General features: G+C 37.8%; 10 protein-coding genes across 13 annotated transcripts in view; 5 read left to right on the plus strand and 5 right to left on the minus strand.

The window, feature by feature from the left end:
* LOC124316145 overlaps window positions 1–25,110 on the plus strand; it is a 411,551-nt gene that overhangs the window by 357,676 nt on the left and 28,765 nt on the right. The window lies entirely within an intron of this gene.
* LOC124316224 (protein SAND-like) lies at window positions 235–2,708 on the plus strand. Of its 2 annotated transcripts, XM_046782037.1 has the most exons (11): window positions 235–472; window positions 533–639; window positions 700–836; window positions 900–1,097; window positions 1,154–1,248; window positions 1,313–1,461; window positions 1,531–1,709; window positions 1,784–1,904; window positions 1,968–2,252; window positions 2,324–2,410; window positions 2,469–2,708. In XM_046782037.1, the coding sequence occupies exons 1-11, from the start codon at window positions 256–258 to the stop codon at window positions 2,520–2,522; spliced, it is 1,629 nt and encodes a 542-aa protein (XP_046637993.1). In that variant the 5' UTR covers window positions 235–255; the 3' UTR covers window positions 2,523–2,708. The 2 variants fall into 2 exon arrangements, with proteins under 2 accessions (XP_046637993.1, XP_046637992.1); XM_046782036.1 differs by having other exon boundaries at window positions 235–639.
* LOC124316214 (phosphatidylinositol-3-phosphatase SAC1-like) lies at window positions 2,658–5,532 on the minus strand. Its single transcript, XM_046782022.1, has 12 exons — window positions 5,373–5,532; window positions 4,981–5,281; window positions 4,777–4,908; window positions 4,595–4,706; window positions 4,328–4,515; window positions 4,111–4,266; window positions 3,958–4,037; window positions 3,653–3,890; window positions 3,340–3,576; window positions 3,174–3,260; window positions 3,043–3,103; window positions 2,658–2,982 (listed from the first exon to the last, which is right to left on the minus strand). The coding sequence occupies exons 1-12, from the start codon at window positions 5,396–5,398 to the stop codon at window positions 2,834–2,836; spliced, it is 1,767 nt and encodes a 588-aa protein (XP_046637978.1). The 5' UTR covers window positions 5,399–5,532; the 3' UTR covers window positions 2,658–2,833.
* Window positions 6,394–9,158, minus strand: LOC124316380 (casein kinase II subunit alpha). Of its 3 annotated transcripts, none has more exons than XM_046782294.1 (8): window positions 8,949–9,158; window positions 8,512–8,642; window positions 8,323–8,434; window positions 7,863–8,244; window positions 7,563–7,791; window positions 7,350–7,498; window positions 7,096–7,179; window positions 6,394–6,477 (listed from the first exon to the last, which is right to left on the minus strand). In XM_046782294.1, the coding sequence occupies exons 2-8, from the start codon at window positions 8,604–8,606 to the stop codon at window positions 6,431–6,433; spliced, it is 1,098 nt and encodes a 365-aa protein (XP_046638250.1). In that variant the 5' UTR covers window positions 8,607–8,642; window positions 8,949–9,158; the 3' UTR covers window positions 6,394–6,430. The 3 variants fall into 3 exon arrangements, with proteins under 3 accessions (XP_046638250.1, XP_046638249.1, XP_046638251.1); XM_046782293.1 differs by having other exon boundaries at window positions 8,512–8,656; window positions 8,949–9,157; XM_046782295.1 differs by lacking the exon at window positions 7,096–7,179 and having other exon boundaries at window positions 8,512–8,656.
* LOC124316333 (uncharacterized protein C18orf63-like) lies at window positions 9,284–11,782 on the plus strand. The gene is made up of 5 exons (XM_046782221.1): window positions 9,284–10,600; window positions 10,666–10,831; window positions 10,889–10,985; window positions 11,052–11,594; window positions 11,658–11,782. The coding sequence occupies exons 1-5, from the start codon at window positions 10,168–10,170 to the stop codon at window positions 11,664–11,666; spliced, it is 1,248 nt and encodes a 415-aa protein (XP_046638177.1). The 5' UTR covers window positions 9,284–10,167; the 3' UTR covers window positions 11,667–11,782.
* Window positions 11,808–12,967, minus strand: LOC124316505 (uncharacterized protein C18orf19 homolog A-like). The gene is made up of 3 exons (XM_046782495.1): window positions 12,402–12,967; window positions 12,199–12,347; window positions 11,808–12,133 (listed from the first exon to the last, which is right to left on the minus strand). The coding sequence occupies exons 1-3, from the start codon at window positions 12,812–12,814 to the stop codon at window positions 11,937–11,939; spliced, it is 759 nt and encodes a 252-aa protein (XP_046638451.1). The 5' UTR covers window positions 12,815–12,967; the 3' UTR covers window positions 11,808–11,936.
* On the plus strand, window positions 13,263–15,356 carry LOC124316398 (GMP reductase 2-like). The gene is made up of 7 exons (XM_046782327.1): window positions 13,263–13,570; window positions 13,860–13,979; window positions 14,154–14,219; window positions 14,279–14,470; window positions 14,532–14,720; window positions 14,777–14,979; window positions 15,045–15,356. Exons 1-7 carry the CDS (start codon window positions 13,484–13,486, stop codon window positions 15,241–15,243), a joined length of 1,056 nt encoding a protein of 351 aa, XP_046638283.1. The 5' UTR covers window positions 13,263–13,483; the 3' UTR covers window positions 15,244–15,356.
* Window positions 15,240–16,531, minus strand: LOC124316510 (mediator of RNA polymerase II transcription subunit 6-like). The gene is made up of 5 exons (XM_046782501.1): window positions 16,400–16,531; window positions 16,154–16,313; window positions 15,919–16,093; window positions 15,784–15,856; window positions 15,240–15,726 (listed from the first exon to the last, which is right to left on the minus strand). Exons 1-5 carry the CDS (start codon window positions 16,413–16,415, stop codon window positions 15,419–15,421), a joined length of 732 nt encoding a protein of 243 aa, XP_046638457.1. The 5' UTR covers window positions 16,416–16,531; the 3' UTR covers window positions 15,240–15,418.
* On the minus strand, window positions 16,881–18,792 carry LOC124316484. The gene is made up of 4 exons (XM_046782461.1): window positions 18,595–18,792; window positions 17,708–18,032; window positions 17,471–17,620; window positions 16,881–17,400 (listed from the first exon to the last, which is right to left on the minus strand). The coding sequence occupies exons 2-4, from the start codon at window positions 17,898–17,900 to the stop codon at window positions 16,907–16,909; spliced, it is 837 nt and encodes a 278-aa protein (XP_046638417.1). The 5' UTR covers window positions 17,901–18,032; window positions 18,595–18,792; the 3' UTR covers window positions 16,881–16,906.
* LOC124316240 lies at window positions 19,686–22,028 on the plus strand. The gene is made up of 7 exons (XM_046782059.1): window positions 19,686–19,883; window positions 19,996–20,079; window positions 20,151–20,457; window positions 20,526–20,680; window positions 20,754–20,958; window positions 21,020–21,262; window positions 21,327–22,028. Exons 1-7 carry the CDS (start codon window positions 19,755–19,757, stop codon window positions 21,827–21,829), a joined length of 1,626 nt encoding a protein of 541 aa, XP_046638015.1. The 5' UTR covers window positions 19,686–19,754; the 3' UTR covers window positions 21,830–22,028.

The raw sequence follows: 25,110 nt of genomic DNA on the forward strand, positions 1-25,110 counted from the left end.
GCTTCTAGAGCCATCTGGTGGTCATTCAAGGAACTCGATTAATTAATTGTTGTCTTTTCCATCTCAGTATATAAAAAGCACACCATTAGTCCATTACCTTTTTCAAATTAATTTTCTCTGCATTTGTGACGTTTTTCAATCATCGGAACTTCAACCCATTTTATTGTGACATCTGACATTAAACGCCGCCCTCTGTACACGCCCCTTCAAAACACGCCGCCAGGTGATGTAAGAAGCATAATTTTAATAGTAAACATGGCTTCAGAAGTAGTAGATTGCGAAATTATTGTTTCGAATTCGGTTGACAATTTTGATACAGCTACTAGCTCCAGTCATGGAATTCTTGACAGCAGTGATCCATATGAAAGTCTAAATAATTCAAGTGGTACCAGAACAAATAGTGATTCCAATGATGTGAGCTTAAACATACAACCTCCTGCAGACCCCGGTTGTACTGATGGTTTTCAGAACGGTGATGTCGGATTATTAGAAATTGCCGTTGAAGCTCAACCTGATTTGATTTTTGAATCAGATCTTGTCTCCAATAACCAAGACCAACAATTTGTACGGCCCAGGGTCTACTTAGAACGAGATTCTTTCAGCAATCAAAATGAGGATTCCATATCACGTACAACCAATGTGAGATTTACTGAGTAATAATCTCCCCTCAAGATTTGTTAAAAAGCATTAATGAATCAGGCTTCATCAATCTTGGAAGAAAATTCCCTGCCAGCTGCTGCTGGTGATGAAGAGAGTGGATCAGACTCCTTGCTGTGGAAAAATCAAAAGAAACATTTCTTTGTCTTGAGTGAAGCAGGAAAACCCATCTACACAAGGTTGGGTTTGAATTAGCTATTTGTCATGTTTTATAATTAATTGTTTTTCTTTTTAAATTACAGACATGGAAATGAGGAGCAGCTTGTTACCTTATTTGGAGTGATGCAGGCACTTGTTTCATTTGTGGAAGATGGGGAAGACTCCATGGACATGATTTTGGCTGGTGATACCAAATTTGTTTTTCTACACAAAACACCTCTAATTTTGGTAGCTGTTTCGAAATTACGAGATAGTGTACTTCAGTTGCAGCTGCAATTAGAGTAATGCAATTATTTATTTTTTAGTTAGTTTCAAATCTAAATTGCTGCCTTTTTAGGTATATCTTCAATCAAATCTCTAGCGTTATTACCCGAGCACACCTTGAAAAAATCTTTGAGCAGAGGCGAAATTACGATCTTCGGAGGCTTTTAGGTAGGCCTTAACTTCTTAGTAATCGAGTTAAAATCTTTCCTTTATATCATTATTTGTTTTTTAGCTGGTTCCGAACGACTCATGGATAATTTGGTCAACTACATGGACACCGATTTTTCCGTTCTACTTGGTGCAGTCAAATGCCTACCGATGCCTTCTTGTGACCGAGATGCGGTCACGCAAACTATACATCAACAATGTAGCAAAATTAAGGTGTCTTTACAGTTAGAATTCAAATGCTCACGTCTCGGGTGACTAAACATTTTCTTTCCGTTTCTGCAGGGCTTAGTCTTCACTGTGTTGATTGGTAACAATCAGTTGATCAGTTTGGTGCGTGTTAACAAAAAGCACCTGCTTCATCCCTCTGATGTACATCTAATCATCAATCTAGTAAATTCATCCGAAACATTTAAAACGGCTGAAGGTTGGACCCCCATATGCCTTCCACATTACGATCCGAGGTCTGGCCCTTATCCATTACAAAACTGCAAAATCAGACATTGTTATTTGTTCATTTTTTATTTTCTCGATTTAGAGCGTTTTTGTACGTTCATGCGTCATACCTGAGTGAAGATTGTCAAGCGTGCCTGCTCTTTTTTACTACCGATCGTGATTCTTTTTTCAGTCTTTCCGATGCCAAAAAGAATATCGTCGATGTAAATTCTTTTTTCAGTTTCTTGGTTGCTTAATCTAATCGATATTTTGGTTCCTTTGTCCAGAGACTACGACGCCACAATAACATTCTCGAATCGATCACTCTTGCTTTACATTCGATCTGCCCTATCCTAAGTCAAGTGGGCTGTTCGGATATCCGGCATTTTGTGTACAAGTCAAGATTGTCTGCTCAGTACACTTATTCTAATAATGGTCCGCCTTATCAACATGAACAAGGGCAGCTCTATTTAATGGATCTCTACCGACATGTTCACGGTCGCATGCATTCTCCATCACGCCCATTGAAAATGATGTGTCACACTGCTGAAAAAGAGATACTTTTTGGCTTGGTAAGTTGTTTCAAAAGAAAATGGCGCACCTTTTTTAGATTTAGATTATTAATAATATGATTTATCTCAAGGTTACTCCTACTTATGAACTATATATGGTCGTAGAGCCGATGACGACCAAAACGGCAATAATGAACGCGGCCAATGCTATACTTAAGGTAATTGAATTGCTCCGATGTACTGGATCCACATTTATAGGCTGACTTTCCCCTTTAGTGGAGTAAGCGTGAAGAAGAAATCCACTTCATCACTACTTCAGGAAGTTGGTAAAGTACCGAATGCAGCCTTCCTTTACTTTCGATTTTAATGCATCATGATGTATTTAGACTTCCAGATTTATCTGTTATGGTTGTGTTAATATTCATTCCATTTGTGATACATTATAACTGCAAATGAGAAAACGAATCTTTTGTAGAATTTTTTATTGAAGTTCTACAATATATCTTTAAAGAACTATCCAACCAAGAGTTGTGTGGGGACACTTAGTAGCCAATTGCAGGAAAAAAGGGTAAGGGCTTAAAACAGGTGATAGGAAGAGAAAATTTTTAGTGAAATATCGCCAACTTGTAAATGATTAAACTCTACAATTCCAGCTGTTTGGGTATTTGATTTCTGCGAACTAGCTTTGGCCAGTCAACAAATTCAGGGCCATTGACAACGATAAAATAAGAAGATGCTACTGCCATCCCCGACCAAAAAAGAAGATACAAAAGGCTTTCGGTGCTCAGTTCTAAGAAGAAAAAAAAATTAATATGTTTCTATTAATGAAATTTTTTAATAAATTATTTACCACTCGGGAGCAAGACGGTTACAAATACCATAGTGGCCGCGATACACCAGATTCCGGGAAGCTAGACGAAAAAATAACAACATTCCACATAGTAAAAAAAAAAAGTGAAAGGAAAACATAGTAATACGAACCAGTAAATATTTCCAACCACGATCGATACGGGGTGCAAGTCTGCCCTCTTCAACTACATAATTACCAAGAAAGAGGTCGATGGCATCCTGCAGGGGTAATAAAAGATTGTCAATAGACACAGAAAGGTCAACCAATTGAAATAAATTCGAAGAAAAAGAAATGTACTTGTCGAAAACCATCAGCGAAATTATTCTTGTAGTAGCGGACGAGCGAATTGACTCCATCACGAAGCAAGCCAGCTTTGGTCCTTTTCCCAAGGCGAGTAAAATCAGTTTTTAAGGCTCCTGTACCCGAATACTGAGTCGAAATGACGTCAGCGTGATCTGCCCAAATATTCTTGAATAGACTTTCAAAATCTTGCTGATCTTCAACGCGCTGGCCTTCACTTAAAATTCCGAATTTCTGAAATTAATTCAAGATTACACAAGACATTTTTTTTTTATTGTCCGGAGTCTCTAATTATTTAAGATAGAAATACCATGAACACTTGTTGAAGGTTTCGTCGAGCTAAGAGACTCTGTAAGACGTTGGTTCTGTCCAAGCAATCAATGCAATTCGTTCGGAAAACACCGTCTTGCTGGCGAACAACGGTTCCATCCTTAAGCAGCATGAAATAAACATATTCCTCTTGTTCCGCGCTGACGCGGTCGAGAAGAATACTCAATCGGTCGTAGCGCATTTTTCGACACTCGTGATGAAAATCAAAAGCTTCATATCTAAGGCAATAAAAAATCGACGTTGAATGCAAATTTATCTAGTATTGCTGGGATAAGATTGGCTTACTTTACAAATGGGCTTCGAAAGCTGTTGATTACATCTGAAAAGGCTTTTTCTAGTTTCCCTTCTGCTCCTTTTTGATCAATCTTAATGTGAAGAAATGTTTAAAAAATAGTAAAAAAATAGTGACTGCCAATGAAATTTACTATAATTACTTACCAAGTTTAGGATAACTTGTTTCCCATAATTCAAAACTTGGAAATCGAAATGTCTGGAAAGTCCCTCCAGATGATTAGCGCCCTGTACCGCTTCGGGTTTCGGTTTGTATTTCAGGGTGGGCAATTGAGACCAAAAGATTGGAATAGATCCCCTAGTCTAAAGTGGATAAAGTTTAACAACACAAAACGAACAAGAACACAATAACAAAACTTGTTACCTGAATAAAAGAACATTTGTCGCCTTGATATTCGATAATTTGTTCTGTTTCAACGTAGTTGGCCACTTGACCCTCCTGATCTACGCCCCTCATGAAAAATCGAGTACCAGCTCTGTAACAGCATCGCCGTGAAATAAGCGTGTAGAGTAATTTCTTCCGGTTAACTGTAACGTGATGGGTCTGAACAACTGTTTTAAAACGGTAATGTTAGAAACAAGCTGGGAAAAATTAACACAGTTTTTTGGGGGGAAAAGAAAGTCAACTCACATCCTAGCATTACAGGTAAAACAAACTTGGCCATCTCCGGCTGACTGACCAGATCACGAATAAGATGACGATTCCAAACAAATCTTTCATCAGCTCTTTCATGTAATGGTATCTGAAAATTAAATACAACACATAAATTAATAGAAAACTTTTTTCAGCTGTTCATGCTGAATTTGACTAACCTGTAAAAATTCTGGCATAGTGTTGTGCAGCCTTTGCAGGGAATGTGTTAAATCATATGTATATGAGAAGTACAAGTGTGGAATATTGAGGACATGCTCAATCATTGCTGTGTACACTTTATTATCTGCAAGCTAAGATCAAAAGTTGAATATGATTATTTCAAATTGAATATAAATGTTAATCTAAAGGTGACAAAATTTTACTTGTTCTTCATTGAGATGTAAAATAGTTCTGGCAAACGGTATGATTTCAGTTTCATCAACTTTCCAGATGTCTTGACCATTAACCATTCCAGCCTTTGAACATTTTGTGATGACAACCAGATAGGGGCCAGCGAGAAGACGAATGGTTCCAACAATTCCAAAAATTGATCGGCTCTTTGCAGTACTAGGGACATGTTTTCTACCATCAACTAAACTAAATTCATGGTTGAGTCTATCAATGACAAGAATGTTTGTTGGATTTTGACTGGGTTCAATAAAAAACTGATCGGAAGTTTCGTGCCTGATAACAAATAATCGTGATGATTCATCAATTAAATAAAACCCCATTGAAAATTTGAAACACTTAATACATAAAATGATTAACCACTTACAGTATTAAGCTATCATATACATCCATATTGGAGACTTTGAAGTTTCTTTGAAATTGGCAGTCACCACTTTTGAGCGAACCTCTAAACTTGCAAATTAAAGCTCCACTGCCGATAATTGACTGGGACAGATTACTAGTCTGCTCTGGTCTTCTGTCAAGACTCAAGACGATACAGGTTTTACCGGTAGGGAAGGGAATATCTAATTTCATTTTACACGACCAATAGATGGCGTTCATAGAAAATTTAATAGAAAATAGAATCCCTGATTTGCGAAACTGAAGATTGTATTGACGATTACTTATTACACAATATACGATTAGACACTACATCCCTTTTAAAACTCGAACCCAAAATTATCTATAATTGGCAAGGACTTCCAAGCCAAAGCTGTTTAGTAGTAGAAAACGTAATTTTAAGCATCCCTCTTGCTAACTTACAATGTTCATGGACTTGAGGAATTATGGAAATGAGACGAATTTCATCAGAATACGACAAAAATGCCAAATATTTGAATACAAGCAAGAGAGAGATGCGGATCTCGTTCAGTTCCGGTGATGATAAAAGGGGGAACGCTTAATATTAAGGAGCGGATTACGGGAGGACGAACTTTTGTGGCACTCATCGTTACCCAGACAAAAAATGTTCAAATATTAGGTTTCATGCAGTACACATGACATGGTATGGTGGTGGTGGTGGGAAGTAAAAGGATGAACAGGAGAAGACAGAATCTTTAAACATAGGGAAAAGAACACCACAAAAAAGTATAGAGACTGTACACGTGTTTAAACAGCAGTTGCTTTTGGCGTTTCTTATCAACCGGCCAGGATGCAGTTCATGTGAAAACCGTCTTTACGTACAGTAATGTAATAAGATGGTACTTAAATTTATTATTATTTTTTTTTTTAGCTCCATTCACTTCTTTTCATGGTGTTAAGGGAAACAAAATCGTCTCTTCACTAACACCTCTTCCACACCCAATTCCACGTCACTATTAGTTGACAGGTACAATCGTTTTTTTTTCCCCAGCCAACTACACGGCAATTGTCTCTCGGTGAATTCTACTGTGAAGGTCCACCTCCGCTTGGTCCTGCTCCGCCACTTGTACCTGCTCATAGAAAAATTCAAACATATTACCAACTGTTATTTGCCTTTCATCATCGGTTATAACAGACTTCTTCCAAATTACGCTTCATCGAATTCTTTACGAGAATGAAAATGACATTAGTTAATACGTTGCAAGGAACATGTGTATTGACGGCCACTGATACACTTGAACGTGAAAGTGAATGAAATGACAATGTATTGAAAGTGAAAAAAAAAAAAATTAAGGAGCATGACCTAAGAACTGTGTGTATAGAGGCGGGGAGAAGGAGAGGATGAAGAAGGGACAAAATCAAAGATACACTTCCAGAGAAATGGCGTTCCCTTGCAAGATATTTGTCATTTCCACTCTCGTTAGATTAGATAAAGGGCAAATGGGTTGATGATTTGTATTGGACAAAAAAGGAGGGATGGGATGGGAGATGTGGCTGCCCCACATGTTGCCGTGTTGAACTTGTAAGTAGAGGTGTCAACATAAACAGGTGTGGACAGGGACTATGAACGTAGCGAAAGAGGATAATAGTGGAAGGGTTTTCGTAGCTGGTTTCGGACTGAACATTTGTTGTCATTATTCCCTTCGCAGTCTCCCTCCCTAACCGGTGGATTACAATGGTTTACTCACCGCCTCCTACCGACGTTCCAGGTGGTAAGAGTGTCGGAGAGGTTGACAAACTTGCCAGTCGATTCTGTTCTTTCACAATGGGGTCTACGTACGATTCAAAAAGTAAATATTACAAGAAAATGTCAACTAGCTCAAAGTTTACTGATAACACCACCAAATAAATATTCGCTATGACTAATGCTTCTTTGATACGTATCCCAATGACCTATCCACTTAATCAACTATTGAATATTAAAAATGTGTTGTATACTTACAAAAGTAAGGATGATCCATGGCTTCACGAGCCGTGAGCCTCTCCTGGTGATCATACCGTAAAAGTTTGTCCAAAAAGTCCAAGGCTTCAGGTGAAATCAAATGTTGGTTTTCACTGTGCACGAAGCGTTCCCACCTCTTGCGTGAATGTCTGGAAATGGAATGAAGGTTAGGAACACGGAATAAATGAACAAGCTTCCCGAAATCATTTATACCTGCCGAGGATATCATTGAACCTTGGATCAAGTTCAATTTGATACTTGTCAAGATACTCAAAAAGTTCTTCTGTACCCAGAACTTTGGCGATGCGGACCAGCTGGTCGTAGTTATCATGACCATGGAAGAAGGGCTCTTTGCGAAATATCATTGAAGCTAACATGCAACCGAGTGACCACATATCAAGGGAATAATCGTACATTTGATAGTCCACCAATAACTCTGGTCCTGTGTTTAAAAGATAAAATGTAAGTAAACGCATAATTTTGTGTTGTTGCTTTTAAAAATCTAAAAGGAACCTTTGAAATATCTTGAAGCAACTCTAACGTTGTACTCTTGGCCAGGATGATAAAATTCCGCTAAACCCCAATCGATCAATCGAAGCTTACGATTTTCATGGTCGATCATAACGTTGTGAGGTTTAACGTCCCGATGCATAATGCCCATACTGTGGCAGTAATCCAGGGCTTTTAACAACTCGTACAAATAGAACCGAATATCGTAGTCCGTCAATGTCTGGTAAAGTAACTTGAAATCCGTGTTGTTGACATGTTCGAAAATCAATGCCGGAGTTCTTGACACAGGATCTTTAACCACCGCTTGTAGAGTAATAATGTTGGTTCCGCCACGCAAATTTTCCAAGATTTTTATTTCGCGTTTAATCTTCTTCTTTTTGACGGGCTATAACATAATTTTTAAACACAATCACTTGGTTATGATCACTAGAACTAAGTTTGATCGTATAACAATGTTTTTTACCTTGAGGATTTTTACAACACACTTTTCGTTGGTAACTACATTGATGGCTTCAAAGACTTCACTGTATTTGCCTCTGCCTAATTTCCTAACAAGTTGGTAGTCATCTTGCTCCCTAAAGATATCAATTTTAATTATAATGATTGCATTGCATGGTATATGCAAGGATATATGGCTAAAGACTGAACTTACCCCCATTCAATGACATGCGATTCATAGTCCCAGTATTCTCTTGCTCTATGCAAATTCACATCTGCATAAACCCTAGCTTGACTGGCTAAAGGCATGGTGGAAAATGTAGATCTGCTTGGTTCACACCTTCCCTGCTTAAAGGCACCTAAATGTAAAATTAATTTTGTAACACATGGGAACAACACCACACCAAACTGGATAAACTGATAGCTCGCACTTCAATGCCCTGAAGTGCTCAATTTTATCACTGGCTTTAGAACAAACAACTTCATTTTAGGGCAGTTAACTTTTTTACTTTCTTACTGCACTCAGGTGTTACCATATTTTAACTGAATGTACAATATGTTGGGTCATCAACAAAGGATATGACCGGTTTAGGTGGACGAAAAAGTTGAAGCCTCGCGGCTAGTCCACATAGTACTTTGGCATTTTCTTACCTGCAAGATGGAAGGTGTTTGAAATAAATCGGTTGTTGTTTGGCGTTGGACAGAATCTAATAGCTCGGCCGGCAAGAAGAAAATTTGAAAACGAATATCGAAAAATCTTTGCGTAGATTACAATGTCAGCAGCCACAACGTATGAAACTTTTCACGTTCATTTGTCGAAGAAAGTTACCCAGCCTTGCGACGCTCCCACTCCCAGCCAGCTAAAAAAGCCAGCGACTAGTTCTCTCTGATGAAGAGCATGGTGGCTCAATAAGAAGTAGTATCGTTTAAAGCCGCCAGATGCGCACGTAATACCAAATCAGTTGAAAAAGTATCGTTGAAAAACGCTTGTTATTAGCTAATGATTCCATCTGCAATTGCCATTTTATACTTTTGATTTAATGGCGAGAGTATTTTAATGAATTACATTAGAATTGAACAGCAGCTTTCGATAAACGTTTTGGAAATTTTACTCGAATTCCGAGGTTTTAAGTGCCATCTTACGGCGTTACACTCAATCGAGGAAACGCGTGACGACAGAAAAAAATGGCCGGTCAACCGATCGCCGAATAGCTATCTCCTCAATTTATTATTTATCTCTCAGCCCTGACGTCCGCCCTTTGGGTTGATGGGCAACAACCCGTTTCCTGCAACCTTATCTCATTATGCATCTGAAACATTTTCTTGCATAATCTTAAAATTTCTTTTCGCCCTTCTTCAACTTAATATATTTTTTGAAGAGCACGACGAAACTTCTTTTGCAACGTGGGACATATAACAAAGTGAATCTTTGTCGAACAGATGATATCGCATATTTAGAACATTAGTCGCCTCAATACCAACAATCCAATAGCATACCCAGATTAGATTTTGCCTAGCGGCAAACACTTCAACCATGTTGAATTCAAATAGCAATCTTTTTGGGTTTTTACACACCGTAAACTATTTAAAGTATTCAGTTCGCCAAATAAAAATAAATACAAATACATAATAACGTGCATGCAAGTAATAACTATGGGAATTTGACAAGGAAACGACGGAGGTGGGGATTCGAAGGCTTCTATCCCTTCCTTCTTTTTTCAGAGTGTTCTACGGCGAAAGAACATGTCAAAGCTTTTCTTGCCATGCCCATGTGCAGCAAACGGATTAGAACGTCGGCCAGTCTAAACTTTACGGGACACGAAGGCTCTTCTTTTGTTGATAAGCTCTCGCAAGTAAAAGAATATTCGACATGATGAAGTGCATTTGCACGATTCATACTCAACATTTAGTCGACTGGAAATATTCGCAGTTTCATTTGAATGGATCGATCACAGGAAAAGAAGCTTGTCACTACCTTATTTCTCAACGTAGTCAACTGTTTTGCAACCCCATAAATCAGCACCAACAGAAAATTGGCATTCTCTGCCATGTTGAACAACAAAATGGACTTTTCAAAGAACTAATTCAACTTGATCTGATATCCCCGGCGTCCAAAATATTCACTCGGGTGGCTTCTCTCGAAGACATTAGATTTTCAGTTGCGTACACACTCTCTGTTCGACTCGCTGTAGCTTGGAATCCTGTCGGGAAATGGTTTATTCATCGAGAGCAGCAAAATTTTTTGGATGTGGAAGACACAAGCGAGACGTTTCAAGCAGTCCAATTTGAAATACGCTTATCAGGTGACCACAATTCAAATGCGATTGTAAATTAATCGAAAGTACAATCTTTCTTTCCCTTTTTTAAGGATTCCTTATTGAAGTGTGGGTCCGCGGTGGAGAACTGAAGCTGTATCCGATTTCACCCCACAATTTAGTTATGAACTTGGAGGATCTCATCCGTTTCAGAGAAGATTCAAATGCAATCGTTAACTTTGAACCTAACCCTGATCACCGCTTCTTCTACTTGCCAAAGTAACTACATTATTGTTTGTTTTTACAAGTCTAATAACTAGCTTTTTTCCTAACTAGGGTTAGAGTCGGCACCCTAATTTCAGTCAGTCGAAACCTGCCTGAATCTTCTCCGTTTCGTAATTACGCTGACCTGTGCAACTATTGGCAGCAACAGGTGATAAATCATAAATATCGTGAGCAAGTGTTAACTTGGTAATTAACTGTTTTACTTTTCCTTTAGTACGGGTACAACTTGCCAGAGGAGTCGACTGGAATGGTATACTTTAACGTGGCATTTACAAACGTAGGACCGTCACGTATCATTTACACGTATCCATCTTGCTGCGTTTTTCTTGAGCCACCACTATCAGTCCCGATATCCAATAAGAAATCACTTTCCATCATTCGGCAATTTTGGAATTTTTTGGAACCGCTTCTCGCTTGTTTTCCCGGACAAATGATAGTGCAGCCTTGGGTGACTAATCCATTTGTAAGAATTCCATTACAAGAAAAATGCGCCGAAGACCTTAAACAGGATGTCAAAATGAAAGCTCTCATTGGATGTGAAGAACAGATCGAAGGTACTTCAAAGTATTTTCCACAGGCACCTATGGATAGTTTCACAAGAAAGCAAGAAAACAAGGCGTCGAACCCAAAAAAGACCCAATTCAAAAAGAAAACATCCGACTCTCCACGAATGACCAACAGTACAATCACACAATACTTTTCTAAGCAAAATCCGAACGTCAAGATCCGCCGCACTGCCACCAAAGTCACGTTTAAAGTATGTTGTTTCGCCAAATTATTTCACATTTTTGTTCATAATCGGATTTATTATTTATTCCAGCCGATGTGATCGCGTTAAGAGACTAAGGAGGTTCATTAAGAAACCTGAAAGTCATTATATCGTATAACCGGCCTTTAATTGTTACATGGTACCATGTAGTATCACCCTGGAGTTATTTAAGGGGTATTAACGCAAGCTACAAGCAGATTATTTTCCTGTGGAAGAGCCAAGCTCATCGTACATTTTTTTTTCAAAGAATTGTTGACTATGTAGTCTGATTTTGTCGTAACACAATAAACTGTCATATAACTTTCACAACTTTTACATTTAAGGGTTATCTCACTTTTTAAGCTTTTTCTTGCCGAACGTCATCCGTTTCTTTAAATCCGTTCTATGTTGTCTTAGTTTTCCCCGGAAAACGTCACCTTGCTTGGAGAACTCATCCTTATGTTTTTGGTAGAACACCTGCATTTTCTCTTTGGATGCTGGTTTGATGTAGCCCCAGCGAGTAAGATAATTTATGGAAAGGGTGGTGCCTATGGGAATATGTATTGTATATTAACTTATCTAGAGTGTGATGGTAATGAAAATTGTAAGTTACCTCCAATAGTAACAGCATAACGTGCAGGACTGGCCACTTTATAGAGCGCATAAGTTAGGGCATAGTACCCCACACTTGAATTTCTAAGAGGATTTATGATTTTTTCACCAACTCCTATATTTTCTAGTAGTGCAACAACATCTAGGCCACTGTAACACAACAGATTAGGAAATTCCTAAAAAAACACATAAAGACGGTATTACTTTTTAACTGCAAAGTAGAAGCCACAGGTCCAAACGGCAGAAGTTGCAACATGTACAGGAATCAGGACATACCAATAGTCCTTGTACATTTGTTTAAATCTTTGAAAGAGTGAAACCTTAGCTGGAGGGCTATCAGAATTTGATTGGTCTTGTGCTTTACTCGGCACTTCACTCTTAGCCTTTTCTTGCTCTGACTGTTGGTTACCTTGAGCATTATAAATAGTTGAGATGTGTAGAGATTTGGAAAATGAATTACATGGCTTTCGTGAGTAGTATCGGTTACATAAATCGAACCGGTAAACATCACATGTCGGACGTTGAGTAGTCGGAAATTTGACAACTACAGACGCAAGTACCGGATGTGAACGAAGTAAATAGACTGAACTGATACATCGCGTGACTAAGGCAGACATTTAGTTTAAATGTATCAAAACTTTTCAAATGCAACAACAAAATGTAATTTCATGGCATGTGGACTCACGTATACCAATCTTGCCGAAACGTCGTAGCAGACGATTCTGATCGACATTAGCGTAACCATAGAAACGATTACATTTGAATGCAATTTTCATCCGTTTTTTATGATGTAAAAGATCCTATAAATAAGAAAGTAATTGGTAATTGTAACCTTGGTTACGCAATAAATTACTTAAATAAAAATGCATGTTGCCATTTAAAAAATCGAAGAAACGGCATCATTCAATAAAAATTCCCTTTTAAAATTTAAAATTAAATATTTGTGATCTGCCAAGTTTTTTTTTTCTTTTTTCACTTGACATATCCAAAGAAAAATTCAAGTGAAAACAAATGGAGTTTCTCGGCTGTTTTCCTGCTGTTCCCAAGCCAATTTATTTGTAGTCACAGACTTGCTTTCGTCGTGTGAGTGTGTCGTCTACCATTTCAGTTTAACTTCTTATGCAGTAGAGGTCGGTTGCCGGTTGGTCTTAGCAGGTCTCAGCTTTCTTGTTGTTCGGTCAGACAGCCACTCTTTCTTCTTCAAACTAGTTGATATCAAAGACATCTTGGTTTGAGGGTAAGAGTTTGACTTAATTGTTACCGTCTTACGAGGAAGGGAGAGAGAAATGCCACGAATCGACAATGACGTCAAGCTCGACTTCAAAGATGTCCTCCTACGTCCAAAACGCAGCACACTCAAGAGTCGTGCCGATGTAAGTATTATTTTTCCCCCATAATATTTCAATGTGGAGCTGCATCACTTTGATATCTTCGGCTATCTTTAAAGCACAGACTACAAAGTTGACATGGGCTATTGTTTTTCGTATTCTATACTTCAAGTGAGCTGTTATCGCGTTTTTAGAGGTCATGTCTGCACCGAGAAAAACACGTGCGTTTCATTTACTTGGGGGTTCAGTGACCTAAAAAATGTAGAATTTCTTTAAAATGCTGTCTGTGGTCGATGAACTACAATACCCGATTAATATTTGTTTTGTTGCATAGGTTGATTTGTTTCGCGAAATCAAATTTCGGAACTCGAAGCAAACTATTCGAGGGATCCCCATCATAGCTTCCAACATGGACACAGTCGGAACTTTCGAAATGGCTTCTGCCCTAGCTAAGGTATTAAGAAAATGTCGGTTGTGAAACCGGTGTATCCCATGGCACTTCCTGTTACTTTTCATGGTGCTATTTCCGTATTGTATTCACCGACTAGATTATAGTCGCTGTGTGCGCCTGACTGCCATCTCTTGATTTTTTCCCTTATCTAAATTTATTTATTTTTTTGAAAACCAGCATGGACTGCTAACAACCATCCACAAGCACTACCAAGTTGAGGAGTGGGTCGATTTTATGCAAAAGGTAAAAAATAATTAGTTTTCTTAAGAGAATGTATCTTACAGTTTTATTCACGTTTATAGAATAAAGATGTCGCTGGATTCGTTGCTGCTTCTTCTGGCTCGGGTAAAGGGGATTTCGAGAAACTGTCCAAGATTCTGAATGCTGTGCCCGAGGTGCGCTTTGTCTGTCTAGACGTAGCCAATGGGTATTCCGAACATTTTGTCGAATTCGTTCGCAGTGTCCGGGAAGCCTTTCCTCAACACGTTATTATGGTAACTTAAAACTACCCAGTAATGCTTTGTTAAAATACTAAAGGAATTTTCCCACATACAGGCAGGAAATGTGGTCACTGGAGAAATGGTTGAGGAACTAATTCTTTCAGGAGCAGATATCATCAAGGTCGGAATCGGACCAGGCTCCGTTTGCACAACTCGTAAGAAGACTGGTGTGGGCTATCCTCAGATCAGTGCAGTCATTGAATGCGCTGATGCAGCTCATGGACTGGGTGGCCACATTATATCGGTAAGAAAGCAGTTTGATCACACACGTAAAATTTATACTGACAATTTACGTTGTAGGATGGAGGGTGTACTTGCCCAGGTGATGTTGCTAAGGCCTTTGGAGCCGGAGCAGATTTTGTGATGTTGGGTGGTATGCTCTCTGGCCACGATCAGTCAGGTGGAGACGTGATCGAGCGAGATGGGAAAAAGTATAAACTCTTTTACGGCATGTCTTCCGCAACGGCTATGAACAAACACGTTGGTGGAGTCTCTGAATACAGGCGAGTAGTAATTTAAAAAATTAATGAACAATATTTATAATAACCCTTCGTTTTCTTCTCTACAGGGCTTCAGAAGGAAAGACTGTTGAGGTTCCGTATCGCGGAAATGTGGATGCAACCATCAGCGACATTTTGGGTGGTTTGCGTTCTGCTTGCACATACACTGGAGCTGCTCGCCTTAAGGAACTACCTAAACGGACAACTTTCATTCGCGTCACACAGCAAACAAATGAAATTTTCAGCGCTTTTTCGTCTGGGGATTGAAGATGCCGTCTAAATCTTTTTACATTTCATCTCCGCAATATTGCGCAATTATAGTAATCATGGTTTTGTGTGGTTAGCGTGTTTCTTAATACACTTCTATCTTCGATTCTGAATTAAATTTTCCAACTCTTATTTAAATAGTATGCAATATTGTATCAACAGAATTACAAGTTAGTTACACAAGTCTGGGCTTTTTCTCAGGTGGAGGTTTGTTGGCTTGAGGTTCTGTTTTAACTTCTACCTTAACTTCGACTTTAGTATTTTCTTCTGTTAATGCTCTTTGTTCGGGTTGTTGATTGGTAGCTGGATAAGGAGTATTTTTAAGAGGAAACTTTTTGGCAAGGTCAGCAAGCAAAACGTTAACTCGATGCCTTTGGAACATGGAACCACTCTCCTCCTTTGCTTTTTCCTTCAAACTCTTTTTCTGTGCTTTCTTCTCATCTTCATCTTTCGATTCTGTCTCCTTAAACTCCCACCAATAACCTTGAAAATACCAATATGATAATAAAATTTATTTAAAAAATGTAAGAAATTGTATACCTTTGCTTGGGTGATATCTTGAGTATGTCCTAGCTTCATCAAAAGCCCCTTGGAGATGATTGACTGTTGTAGACTGATAGAAAAAAAATTCTAATTAGTTTAGACTGACACTAAAACATTTTCCGATTTTCTTACAATTCGAGAATTGATCACAGAACCAAGATCTGGGGCTTGATAGACTACACCAGCAATTATGTAGAAATCTGCAAGTGGAGTAACTACAGCTGCAGAATGCCTATGCTGCTTTCGAATTACATACAAAATTGGTTCTTGAACATGAAGAAGCATATACTCAAGTCCTGTCAAGTTACTGTTGAATTTTATAAATGATTAATAATAAAGTTTTAATTGAATGTGGTTTGTAATATACTTGAGGTGTTCCATATTGAGACGCTGCATTTTGACAATTTCATTGTTGCAAGTTCGGTCATAGAAAGGGTTTGTAGTAGACTGAAAGTAATCCATTACATTGGTAGGATTAAGAATGGGTATCCAAGCAGAGTCATGCCAAGAAATCCACAAAAGGTTATCTAGAATAGAATGCATGGAGGGAAAAAAGTTGTTTTTACATAATGGCCGATTGAATTGAGGTTTTCTTAGAGAATTGATGACCCACCTTTAGAATCACCCATTTTGAACCAAATTATATTCCTCCTTGTTGTTTGAACTCAAATTGATTCACACAAATTTTCATACGAGTGTGTAAACAACAATAATTTTATTTTGAAGTATAACAGTAAGAAATTAAGGCCTAGCTTAGAAATGCTACAAACAGTCAAGCAACGCCATCTATAAAAATCTTGAAACCAGAAAACAAGAGAATGGAATGGCCGCACAATTTTATCGTGAATTTTCGGTGGGAAAACGCTTTTCGTTTTGCCTTTTTGATCTTTCCTTTTTTTTTCTTTTTACTTTCATTTACCAGTTATTTCCCCCGTCATTTGCCTAGTGCAGGAATAGCAGAATTAAGATAATAATCAATTGTGGTTATAATTGTATTTCTTTAAGTAAAATCGGGGTTTTCTAAGAAGAACATTAAGATTGAAGATTATCAAAGTTCAAGCAGGTTGAAGTTAGAATTTAGCGGAATTTAGTTAAACTTTTGATGGAAAATTTACATTTGTTAAGAATTAGACAATATTTTCTGAACAAATTCTTCCTCCAATAAGATTCCAGTGAAATGAGTGAAGTGAGCACTATCGTCATACAGAGACACTCCTGGTGACATGCAACAAATTTGTAGCCAAACTTTATCGCCTTTTTTCAAATTCAGCGTCAACTGTAGGGTCAGTTGACTCTTTAAATCAGCGACGATGTGAGCCTCTTCAGTCCGACCCTCTGCAATTTCGTCACCACCATTCAAATAAAGTTGAACGCCTAAATAAGCAGGGGAAGGTGAAGCTGGAAAATTAGCCAGTCCAGTGAAGGAGAAAAAATACGTTCCCGATCGCCGGGACTTGAATACTCCCGATGTGGAATCCATTGCATTTCCGGAGTTGATAACTTCACGCTGGAACGGAATCGGAACTGATTTGGTGCTGAACGAATCGTATCTGGTAACGTAGAAATGGACGGGTAAGGATTTTATGTCGACATATCCAATCCAGGTTTGTAAATCTGTCAGATAATTTATCGTAAGTTTCCACGTTACAGACATAATTTAGTTGGGGGCTAATTTACTACTTACCATTTTCGCTTGGGGAAAAGTCGCAATAAACAGCTTCAAACTTTATCGATCCCTTAACAAGAAATATTCCGCTGATTTTATGCCCCATTCTCTGCAAATCTTCACATGAGGTTGGTATTTTACCAATGTCTATTATTTCGTTTTTTCTTTCTATTTAAATAACATTAAATTGAATTATCAAAGTAAATTTAATTCCAATTTCAGGAGAAAAAGGAGTGAGGGTTACTATTTTAGTACCGTAAATTTCTTTTTTCAAATCTTCGACGGTGTTCTTCAATTTTTGCCATTCATGGGATGGGGTCAATTTTTCTTGTTGGAAAAAATTGATGGGCGTTGACAGAATGGCGGTCGTATATTTTACGCGCACTACTTTGTCTTGAAGTAACTGAGTGTCACGGAAATTGGCTAGATTGATTTTGCTCAAGTGCATGGGTTTGGGTACGAATTTTTCTCCATTCCACTCAACGTGATCTTTGGTTTCCTGGTAAAAATTTATCTGAATCTTCTTTAGAAATGGAACTGTGGCCAGACAAATCAATATCCAGGGAGCCTTTTAATCCAGCTAAATAATCTGACTCCAACCGGCCTCCCCCTTTCTTGGTATTCGTGTAAATTTCCACCAATTTCTTCTGGGCATCAATGTCCATTTTTAACGAATACAGTACGATTCGGCCAGAAAATATTTGGCCGAATGCAACAAAAATTATTTGTATGATTCGGCCGCTGTCCGAATGTTACACAATAATGTGTATGTTTCGGCCGGTGGCCAAATTACACATAAAAATTTATATGATTCGGCCATCCTTTTTTTTCGGCCAGCACAAGTTTTTCGGCCAAAAAATAATAATTTCGGGGACGTTGAAAAAATGCAACTGGCCGAATCGTATATTAAAATTTGTAAGATTCGGCCGGATTCGGCTTGTGGCCGGGTTTCGAGTATTTGAATAATTAACAGGCAGGATGATGTAAAACCTTGGCGGGAATATAAAATGACACGGACCTACAGCCGAGCAGAGAGCAAACCAAGCGAATTCTTTGCTGTCAAAGGATCGAAAAAGAGGAAGAAATGATTTAAGTTGAAATTTTATTGCTAATCAAAATGGTACAACGAGTTTAAATTATACTTGTTATTGAGTTAATCAAACGATTGCTAATGCGAATCACGATCGGAGCACTCGTCAATGTGCACTCGTCAATGGACAATTTCACTTCAATTAAATTTAAACTTTCCTTCACCTGCAGTAATTGTCAATTCTCTTTTTGAAATACGATTATAAAACGTAAAAAACGCAAAATAAAATAAGTTCAATTTGAGTCAGTAATTGATATCAATTTTTTCCCCCCTTTTCCCTGTTTGACCATGTCCGCAGAGTAATCCGCAGAGTAATCCCCGCTTTAGTAAACGTTAGATTGTCTATAGCAAGTTAACAACGTACAAAACAAATAACATCAGACCATAAGACTGACATTTACAAATTCTAATCGAAAACTTGACTTCTTATTTACAGAGATTATATAAACATAAAAAGTAAAAACCCGTTTATCTCAATTTATCAAGTGTAACCTTTCAGTTGCATGCAACAAAGGATCCAACTGTAAAAATTGAAACGCACTCGGTTCAGTTTGAAAACACTCGTCTTATTTTCCGAAAACTAAAGAATGCGAATAAATTATTCAAACTAAATTGGTTTGTGTCACTTTGGCTGTCTGGTATCTCTTGAATGGTGAAGTGGATGTAACCAATTCTCATCAATGCCAGCCTTGAAGCAAACTAAGAAATAACAAGAATCAAAATTTCCCCTCCCTTTTCTTACAATAATATTTACACAACAACAACAGACAACAACACATAGGACAGAAGGAGAGCCAACCTATTTCTTCTGCATACAGAATTACAGGCCACTATGGCTCTGTTTTCGTTTACGAGTCTTTTTTTTTCTTTAAAACATTTCATTTGAGTCAATAATTAATATCTATTTGTTTTTGTTTTTCTGTTTCTTTCCTTGTTTGACCAGTCCGCAAGTTAATTCCCGCTTCAATAAAGGGAAGATTGTTCATAGCCACGTACAAAAACAAATAACACAATGACATTAAAAGTCTGACATTTAAAAATTCTAATCGAAAACTTATCTTCTTATTTACAGACACAAAGACCTGTTGTTTTCAATTTATCAAGTGTAACCTTTAAGTTGGACGCAACGCAACAACAGGTCCAACTGTATAAATTGAAACGCACGTCAAGTTGGAAAACACAGTCTCATCTATAATTTCGAATAACAAAAGAATGGCGCACTTTTCTGTAGTTTCACTCACCCAAGTTGTTTTGCTGTTGGTTTTCATCTGCTGGACGCCGAGTTCGACTGGCGCTGCCTTTTCATTGGAGGAAGAATTCCTACAATTAAAGGAAAATTATGTGAGCAGAATTAATAAAAATTTTCCTTTTCATCACGCGATGCTTCTGTTGTTAACAATTAAATAATTTTTTATTTTTGATATCTTATTAATTTTATTCCATTTGTCAATAGATTCAAATGAAACAACTCTTTGAATCAACAACGATTGAACAGCAGGCCAAAAATGCCCAACTGGAGGCGCAACTTGAACTAAATGTAAGTCTATTGTAGTTAATTTAATTCAGAGTTTCACTGTTGGGTAAAACGCTTTTACTTGTCTATGACAGAATGAACAAAGACAAGATTTGGCATTGAGAGTAAAACAAGTAGAGGAAAAAAATGTCCAACTGGAAGTCAAAATTCAGGATCAAGAAAGAAGATTAACTTCCTTATTGGAAGTTTCCACTGATTCAAAATTATTTCAAAATAATAATAAAATTGCAATTCGATCAACTGGAAGGAGCGGAATTCCAAGGACATGCAGAGAACTTCGTGCGATCGATCCTTCACTTTCATCCGGAATGCACTGGATCGATCCGGACGGAGAAGGTGTCGGCGATGATCCAATTTACGTTTACTGCGATATGACATCAGGTGAAATACTTAAATTTTCAATTAAAGTAAAATTATCTTATTTATTTATCATCTTTCCATTAAAACAGGATCGACCTCAATTCTACACGATAGTGAATCTTCTTTAAATGTCGGTCACTGCGCCGAGGCCGGGTGCTATTCCCGTTCCATCAACTACAATTCGTCAATGGGACAAATCAAAGCTTTGATGGAATTATCCAGCGAATGCCATCAATCGATTAGAGTCAGTTTTAGTTTCATCAGTTTAATTGGTTTTTATTTTCTTTTTTTTTTTAAATTCTTAATTCTATTATTAGTACGACTGCAACTATGCTGCATTCGAGTTAAGTGGCTTCGCCTATTCCTGGTGGAACGACAGAGAAGGAAATCCGCAATACTTTTGGGCCGGAAATAACACGGACGGAGTTCACACCTGCCAGTGCGGAATCGATGCAAATTGCGTCGATCCTGCGGCGAATTGCAATTGCGATGCTCTTTTGCCAATTCAATTAGTCGACGACGGTGTGTTACGGATCCCCCGTTTGTACATAATTAAAATGAATAAAATTAATTTCTTTTACAGGTGTCATTACCGACAAAAATGTTCTGCCCGTCACTCGTTTGAATTTCGGACGAACTCAACTGGAAACTTCATCCGGCGTCCACACGCTTGGCCGACTCGTGTGCACCGGATTAGTTTTGATGCCAAAGTCATGTCAGGATTTGTGGTTAATTGGCCACACCCTGAACGGAATTTATTCCGTCTTGGGATCTGCGAAAATGGAATCCGTTTACTGCGATTTCACTAAACTACCGGACGATGCGGGTAAATTTTTTAGATTCTCACGAATTATTCATTTGCAATTATGTCATTTTTAATTAATAAAAAGGCTTTCAGATTTGGATCGGATACGTCGACGTTAAATCCGCGCCCGTTTATTTCTACGTCCAAAGAAATGCTACATTTTACACAATGTACACTCCGATTCCCTTCGAGTTGGCGCGGGTGAACGAGGGAAATGCCATGAATTTGTCATCGGGCATATTCACGGCACCGCGACCGGGAACTTATTTTTTCTCTTTCGCGGGAGTGGCGCGTCTTGCATCTTCAGTTGCTTATGCTGGGTTTGATTCTTTGCTTATTTTGAACGGGTATATAATCGGGACGAGTAATGTTCAAGAGAGTAAGGGCCCCGTTTCTCAACAAAGTCCGTTTTCCCTCCAGTCGACGCTGAACCTGAAAAAAGGCGATCGAGTCTGGGTGCAGATTTATTATGCTAATGATACTGTTTCATTCGCGGCTTTGGTTGACAACGACAACGGCAACGTCGGTAACCACCACACTCATTTCACGGGTTTCATGTTGGAGGAGGAAATTGTCGCGTCCCTTTGAGGTTTTGGGTTCGACATTTAAAATTCACAAAATGAACGGCGACACGAAAATTTGGGGAAGGGAATTTTAAGGGGGAAGGGAAGATAATGCATTCGACTCTAATTCATTAAAGAATGAACATTTATTTACCAAAATTTAACTGTGGATGTAATTACCCTTACTAAATACACAGGCAAAGTTGGAAACTTCTATCTGCAAAACTCTAGACGTTATGGACAAAAAGCCAATTTTGATTGCCAGATTGACGAAAAACGGAAGGCCTTCAAATGGGAGAAAATTCATTCGCCTCTAATTCAATTACGGATCGGAATTTACAAATAATTTTTTATAGATCAATTCACATTTCAGTTGTGCACTCGTCCAGAAAAAATGGCTTTTCAATCTCTAAAATCAAGGGCAGGGAACGTGAAAAACTCGATTTCATTGCCAGACATAAAAATTGATTTATTTTTTAATTTTTAAATTTCGCTTGAAATTAAATCGAAAACGATGCAACTACACATCTCGTTTATCTTTTAAAACTTTTTTCACTATTTTAATTTTATTTCATTACATTTTAAATTATTTCCTTTTCACGGTCGCAGGATGAGAAAAATTAGGGAAGGGGAGAAATTCGTTCGACTCCAATTCGTGAAGGAGTGCGAATTTCTAAACGGAAATTGAACTGTAGATGCAAATAAACCTTTTTAACGCAGAAACACATTTTTAAGTTTCTATTTGCAAAACCAACTTGGCCTCCGATGAACATCCAATACATGTTGGATGTACCATTTGTCAGCCGAAGGCCATATACCGCACTCCCTGATTGGCCAGTCATCATCACATGACAAACCCCCTTTCCCTACGTATTTTCCTTTCCGTCGCCATTTTGATTTTGCAGCCCTTGTTTACATTTTTTAAACGATGACGTCTTTAGCCGAAAGAGTTGCAGAAACTCTGCAGGCATTAGTTACGCCTGCAACTTTTGAAGGGATTGTTACGCAGCTTGAAGAAAACAATAAGAGAAGCAACGTACAGCAACTTTAATCGATCAACGAGTAAGAATCAATAAACCAGGGGAAATCTAGTGCTTTACGAGTCAACCTGAGCTGGCCTCAGGAGGGAGAGTGGATGCTATCAAGAATAAGGCTCAAAAGAAGTATCTTAATATGGTAAGAAGTGTTGCATTTGTTCAACTATATTCATTTTTACACAAGCTGTATGTAACCTGGTGTTTTCTTACATGTTTATAGACCTTGGAACGGAAGACCCATACTCCTAAGAAGTCAGACCGTGGAAATCCTGGCAATCAGACTAAGCGATTACATAGTCTTCATGACAAGCATGAGGCCAAGTTAGTCTTCATGACAAGCATATGCAGGTGTCATTGAATAATCATTGCCATTCTTTTGTCTTTGATTTGTGTGAAAACACCAAACAGTTCTCGTGCAGTGTCAAAGGGTGCTTTATGATGAAGGTGCTGAAATCCCAGGTAGCTAAATTCAGTGGTAATCCATAGACTAAATGTTAAGTTTCATATATGTTTATTTCAACTTAAATTATATTTGTGTAGATAGCAGCAAAGCGCGCTTGGTTCAGCATCATTAAATCATCCAAAAGAAGGCGCGTATCGACAAGACAATTGATTGTCTCAATGACAATGATGATGGTGTTATCATGACCAGATTTAGATAGTGGTGAATTCCCCTGACACACACTTGGTTCAGGTAGAGACAAATATTGCTCACCATTTTTCGTATTTTATTTATTTTGGTTGACTAGAAATGGGAGAAAATTCATTTGCTTTTAATTTGTTAACGGATTAGTTGTTCTCAAAATTTCTTCACAGTTCCATACTCATTATAGTTTTGTATGACTCAACGAAAATTCAAGGGTATTTACTATCTGCACAATCAAGGGCAGGGAATTTGACTAAGCCTCTCCCCCCCCCCCCTATAAAAATAATTTCAATTTGATTGCCGAACACTACTTGAAATCACATAAAAATTTAAGCTGATATATTTGTTTCTTGGCGAAAATTGAACAGTGGATGTAACTGTAAACTGTGCATTTTTAATGCACACGCTAATTTTCTATTTTCTATCTGTAAAAATGTGGACGCGACAAGAAGAAAACCAAATTTAATTGCCAAATTTACAATATAGAGGGATTAGAGGGTGGACTTGGAATGAGAGAAAATTTATTCGTCTCTAATTCACTTACGGAATGGAATATCCAAACAAGACCCTTCCAGGTTCGCCCTCGGGTATTAACGGGCAAGATATCAGTTAAAAGCTTAAATTGCTTATTTTCAGAACAATTAAAATGTAGGAATTTCGTAAGATTTTGTTATATTGTAATTTTCTATTAAACTAATCACCTGAATCTGTAGTGCGGAAGAATTTTGTTGAGCAATACTAAGATTATTATTATCCATAATGTTATTCTGTTCACAATCGGTAGCTTAAAGCTGCTGACGTTTTTTTACTCCGCTTTTTATCCTTTGGACTTGAAAAACACTCTTTTGATTTTGGTGGCATCTTTTAGCAAAATTTGAAGTAAATCAACCTGTTTTACAGACAGCACGGAACGAATACTTCCGGGGCGAGTCAAGCTATAACTACACTCAAGTCCATAAATATCTACCCCCTATACCCCCTTCCCCCCCCAAAAAAAAAGGCGCCAAAAAAGAGGATCTTAGTATCTTACCGCAACAGAATTGTTTTTGTGCTAAGTATTATGCAATCGGAAAAAGCGAGTATGCGTCTATACGAAGAGTTAAAACGGTGGCATATTAGAAAATGAAAAATTACAATGATTACAACAATGCCAAGTCAAAATGTGATTTAGGTAAACATTTCTGTCGTGATACGGGAGTCAGGGCATCAAGTATTTATTTTCACAAGCACTTGGGGTATTAAGTAAATAAGATCAATAATTATGGGTGTAAGTAATTTTTCTCTTAAGTAAATACGGAATTGAATAATAAAATTCAAGAGTAATTATTATCTGTCAGCTAAGTAATTAAGGTAGTTAGTAATACTGGCAACAAGTAATTTAGCTAACCAAGACAAGTATTTCCCTTTTGCAAGTAATTAAATTCACAAGTAATTAAAGCCATAAGTAATTCAAGTCCTAAGTAATTATGTTCTTAAGCATTTTAATTAAAAAGTTAGTCATATTTAATTGTTTATATTCCGTACTAGAATGAATAATTATGATATTTATTATTTTGTATTTAGTAGAGAATTATAGGGCTGTTCGACATCTTTTTTAACATTTGTTGCCATCGTGGCAACGCA

This window comes from Daphnia pulicaria, chromosome 12 (assembly GCF_021234035.1).
Source record: "Daphnia pulicaria isolate SC F1-1A chromosome 12, SC_F0-13Bv2, whole genome shotgun sequence".
In the NCBI taxonomy this organism is placed as follows: domain Eukaryota; kingdom Metazoa; phylum Arthropoda; class Branchiopoda; order Diplostraca; family Daphniidae; genus Daphnia; species Daphnia pulicaria.

Coding starts and splice junctions, on each gene's coding strand:
- LOC124316224 (XM_046782036.1), top strand. CDS start 256: ATGGCTTCAGAAGTAGTAGATTGCGAAATTATTGTTTCGAATTCGGTT. Junction 837..899: donor GGAAAACCCATCTACACAAG/GTTGGGTTTGAA, acceptor TTTAAATTACAG/ACATGGAAATGAGGAGCAGC. Junction 2,411..2,468: donor CGGCCAATGCTATACTTAAG/GTAATTGAATTG, acceptor TTTCCCCTTTAG/TGGAGTAAGCGTGAAGAAGA.
- LOC124316214 (XM_046782022.1), bottom strand. CDS start 5,398: ATGGATGTATATGATAGCTTAATACT. Junction 4,909..4,980: donor TACATCTCAATGAAGAACAA/GTAAAATTTTGT, acceptor TTTTGATCTTAG/CTTGCAGATAATAAAGTGTA. Junction 4,038..4,110: donor AACAAGTTATCCTAAACTTG/GTAAGTAATTAT, acceptor CTTCACATTAAG/ATTGATCAAAAAGGAGCAGA.
- LOC124316380 (XM_046782294.1), bottom strand. CDS start 8,606: ATGCCTTTAGCCAGTCAAGCTAGGGTTTATGCAGATGTGAATTTGCAT. Junction 8,245..8,322: donor GTGTTGTAAAAATCCTCAAG/GTAAAAAACATT, acceptor ATTATGTTATAG/CCCGTCAAAAAGAAGAAGAT. Junction 7,180..7,349: donor CATGGATCATCCTTACTTTT/GTAAGTATACAA, acceptor AATCGTACGTAG/ACCCCATTGTGAAAGAACAG.
- LOC124316333 (XM_046782221.1), top strand. CDS start 10,168: ATGATGAAGTGCATTTGCACGATTCATACTCAACATTTAGTCGACTGG. Junction 10,601..10,665: donor ATTTGAAATACGCTTATCAG/GTGACCACAATT, acceptor CCCTTTTTTAAG/GATTCCTTATTGAAGTGTGG. Junction 10,986..11,051: donor GCAACTATTGGCAGCAACAG/GTGATAAATCAT, acceptor CTTTTCCTTTAG/TACGGGTACAACTTGCCAGA.
- LOC124316505 (XM_046782495.1), bottom strand. CDS start 12,814: ATGTCTGCCTTAGTCACGCGATGTATCAGTTCAGTCTATTTACTTCGT. Junction 12,348..12,401: donor TTCTACTTTGCAGTTAAAAA/GTAATACCGTCT, acceptor GTTGTGTTACAG/TGGCCTAGATGTTGTTGCAC. Junction 12,134..12,198: donor TTATGCTGTTACTATTGGAG/GTAACTTACAAT, acceptor ATATTCCCATAG/GCACCACCCTTTCCATAAAT.
- LOC124316398 (XM_046782327.1), top strand. CDS start 13,484: ATGCCACGAATCGACAATGACGTCAAGCTCGACTTCAAAGATGTCCTC. Junction 13,980..14,153: donor TGGCTTCTGCCCTAGCTAAG/GTATTAAGAAAA, acceptor TTTGAAAACCAG/CATGGACTGCTAACAACCAT. Junction 14,721..14,776: donor TGGGTGGCCACATTATATCG/GTAAGAAAGCAG, acceptor TTTACGTTGTAG/GATGGAGGGTGTACTTGCCC.
- LOC124316510 (XM_046782501.1), bottom strand. Junction 15,857..15,918: donor CTGTGATCAATTCTCGAATT/GTAAGAAAATCG, acceptor TTTTTCTATCAG/TCTACAACAGTCAATCATCT. Junction 15,727..15,783: donor AAGATATCACCCAAGCAAAG/GTATACAATTTC, acceptor GGTATTTTCAAG/GTTATTGGTGGGAGTTTAAG.
- LOC124316484 (XM_046782461.1), bottom strand. CDS start 17,900: ATGCACTTGAGCAAAATCAATCTAGCCAATTTCCGTGACACTCAGTTA. Junction 17,621..17,707: donor TTTGAAAAAAGAAATTTACG/GTACTAAAATAG, acceptor TTATTTAAATAG/AAAGAAAAAACGAAATAATA. Junction 17,401..17,470: donor CTTTTCCCCAAGCGAAAATG/GTAAGTAGTAAA, acceptor ATTATCTGACAG/ATTTACAAACCTGGATTGGA.
- LOC124316240 (XM_046782059.1), top strand. CDS start 19,755: ATGGCGCACTTTTCTGTAGTTTCACTCACCCAAGTTGTTTTGCTGTTG. Junction 20,080..20,150: donor AGGCGCAACTTGAACTAAAT/GTAAGTCTATTG, acceptor TGTCTATGACAG/AATGAACAAAGACAAGATTT. Junction 20,959..21,019: donor AATTCAATTAGTCGACGACG/GTGTGTTACGGA, acceptor TTTCTTTTACAG/GTGTCATTACCGACAAAAAT.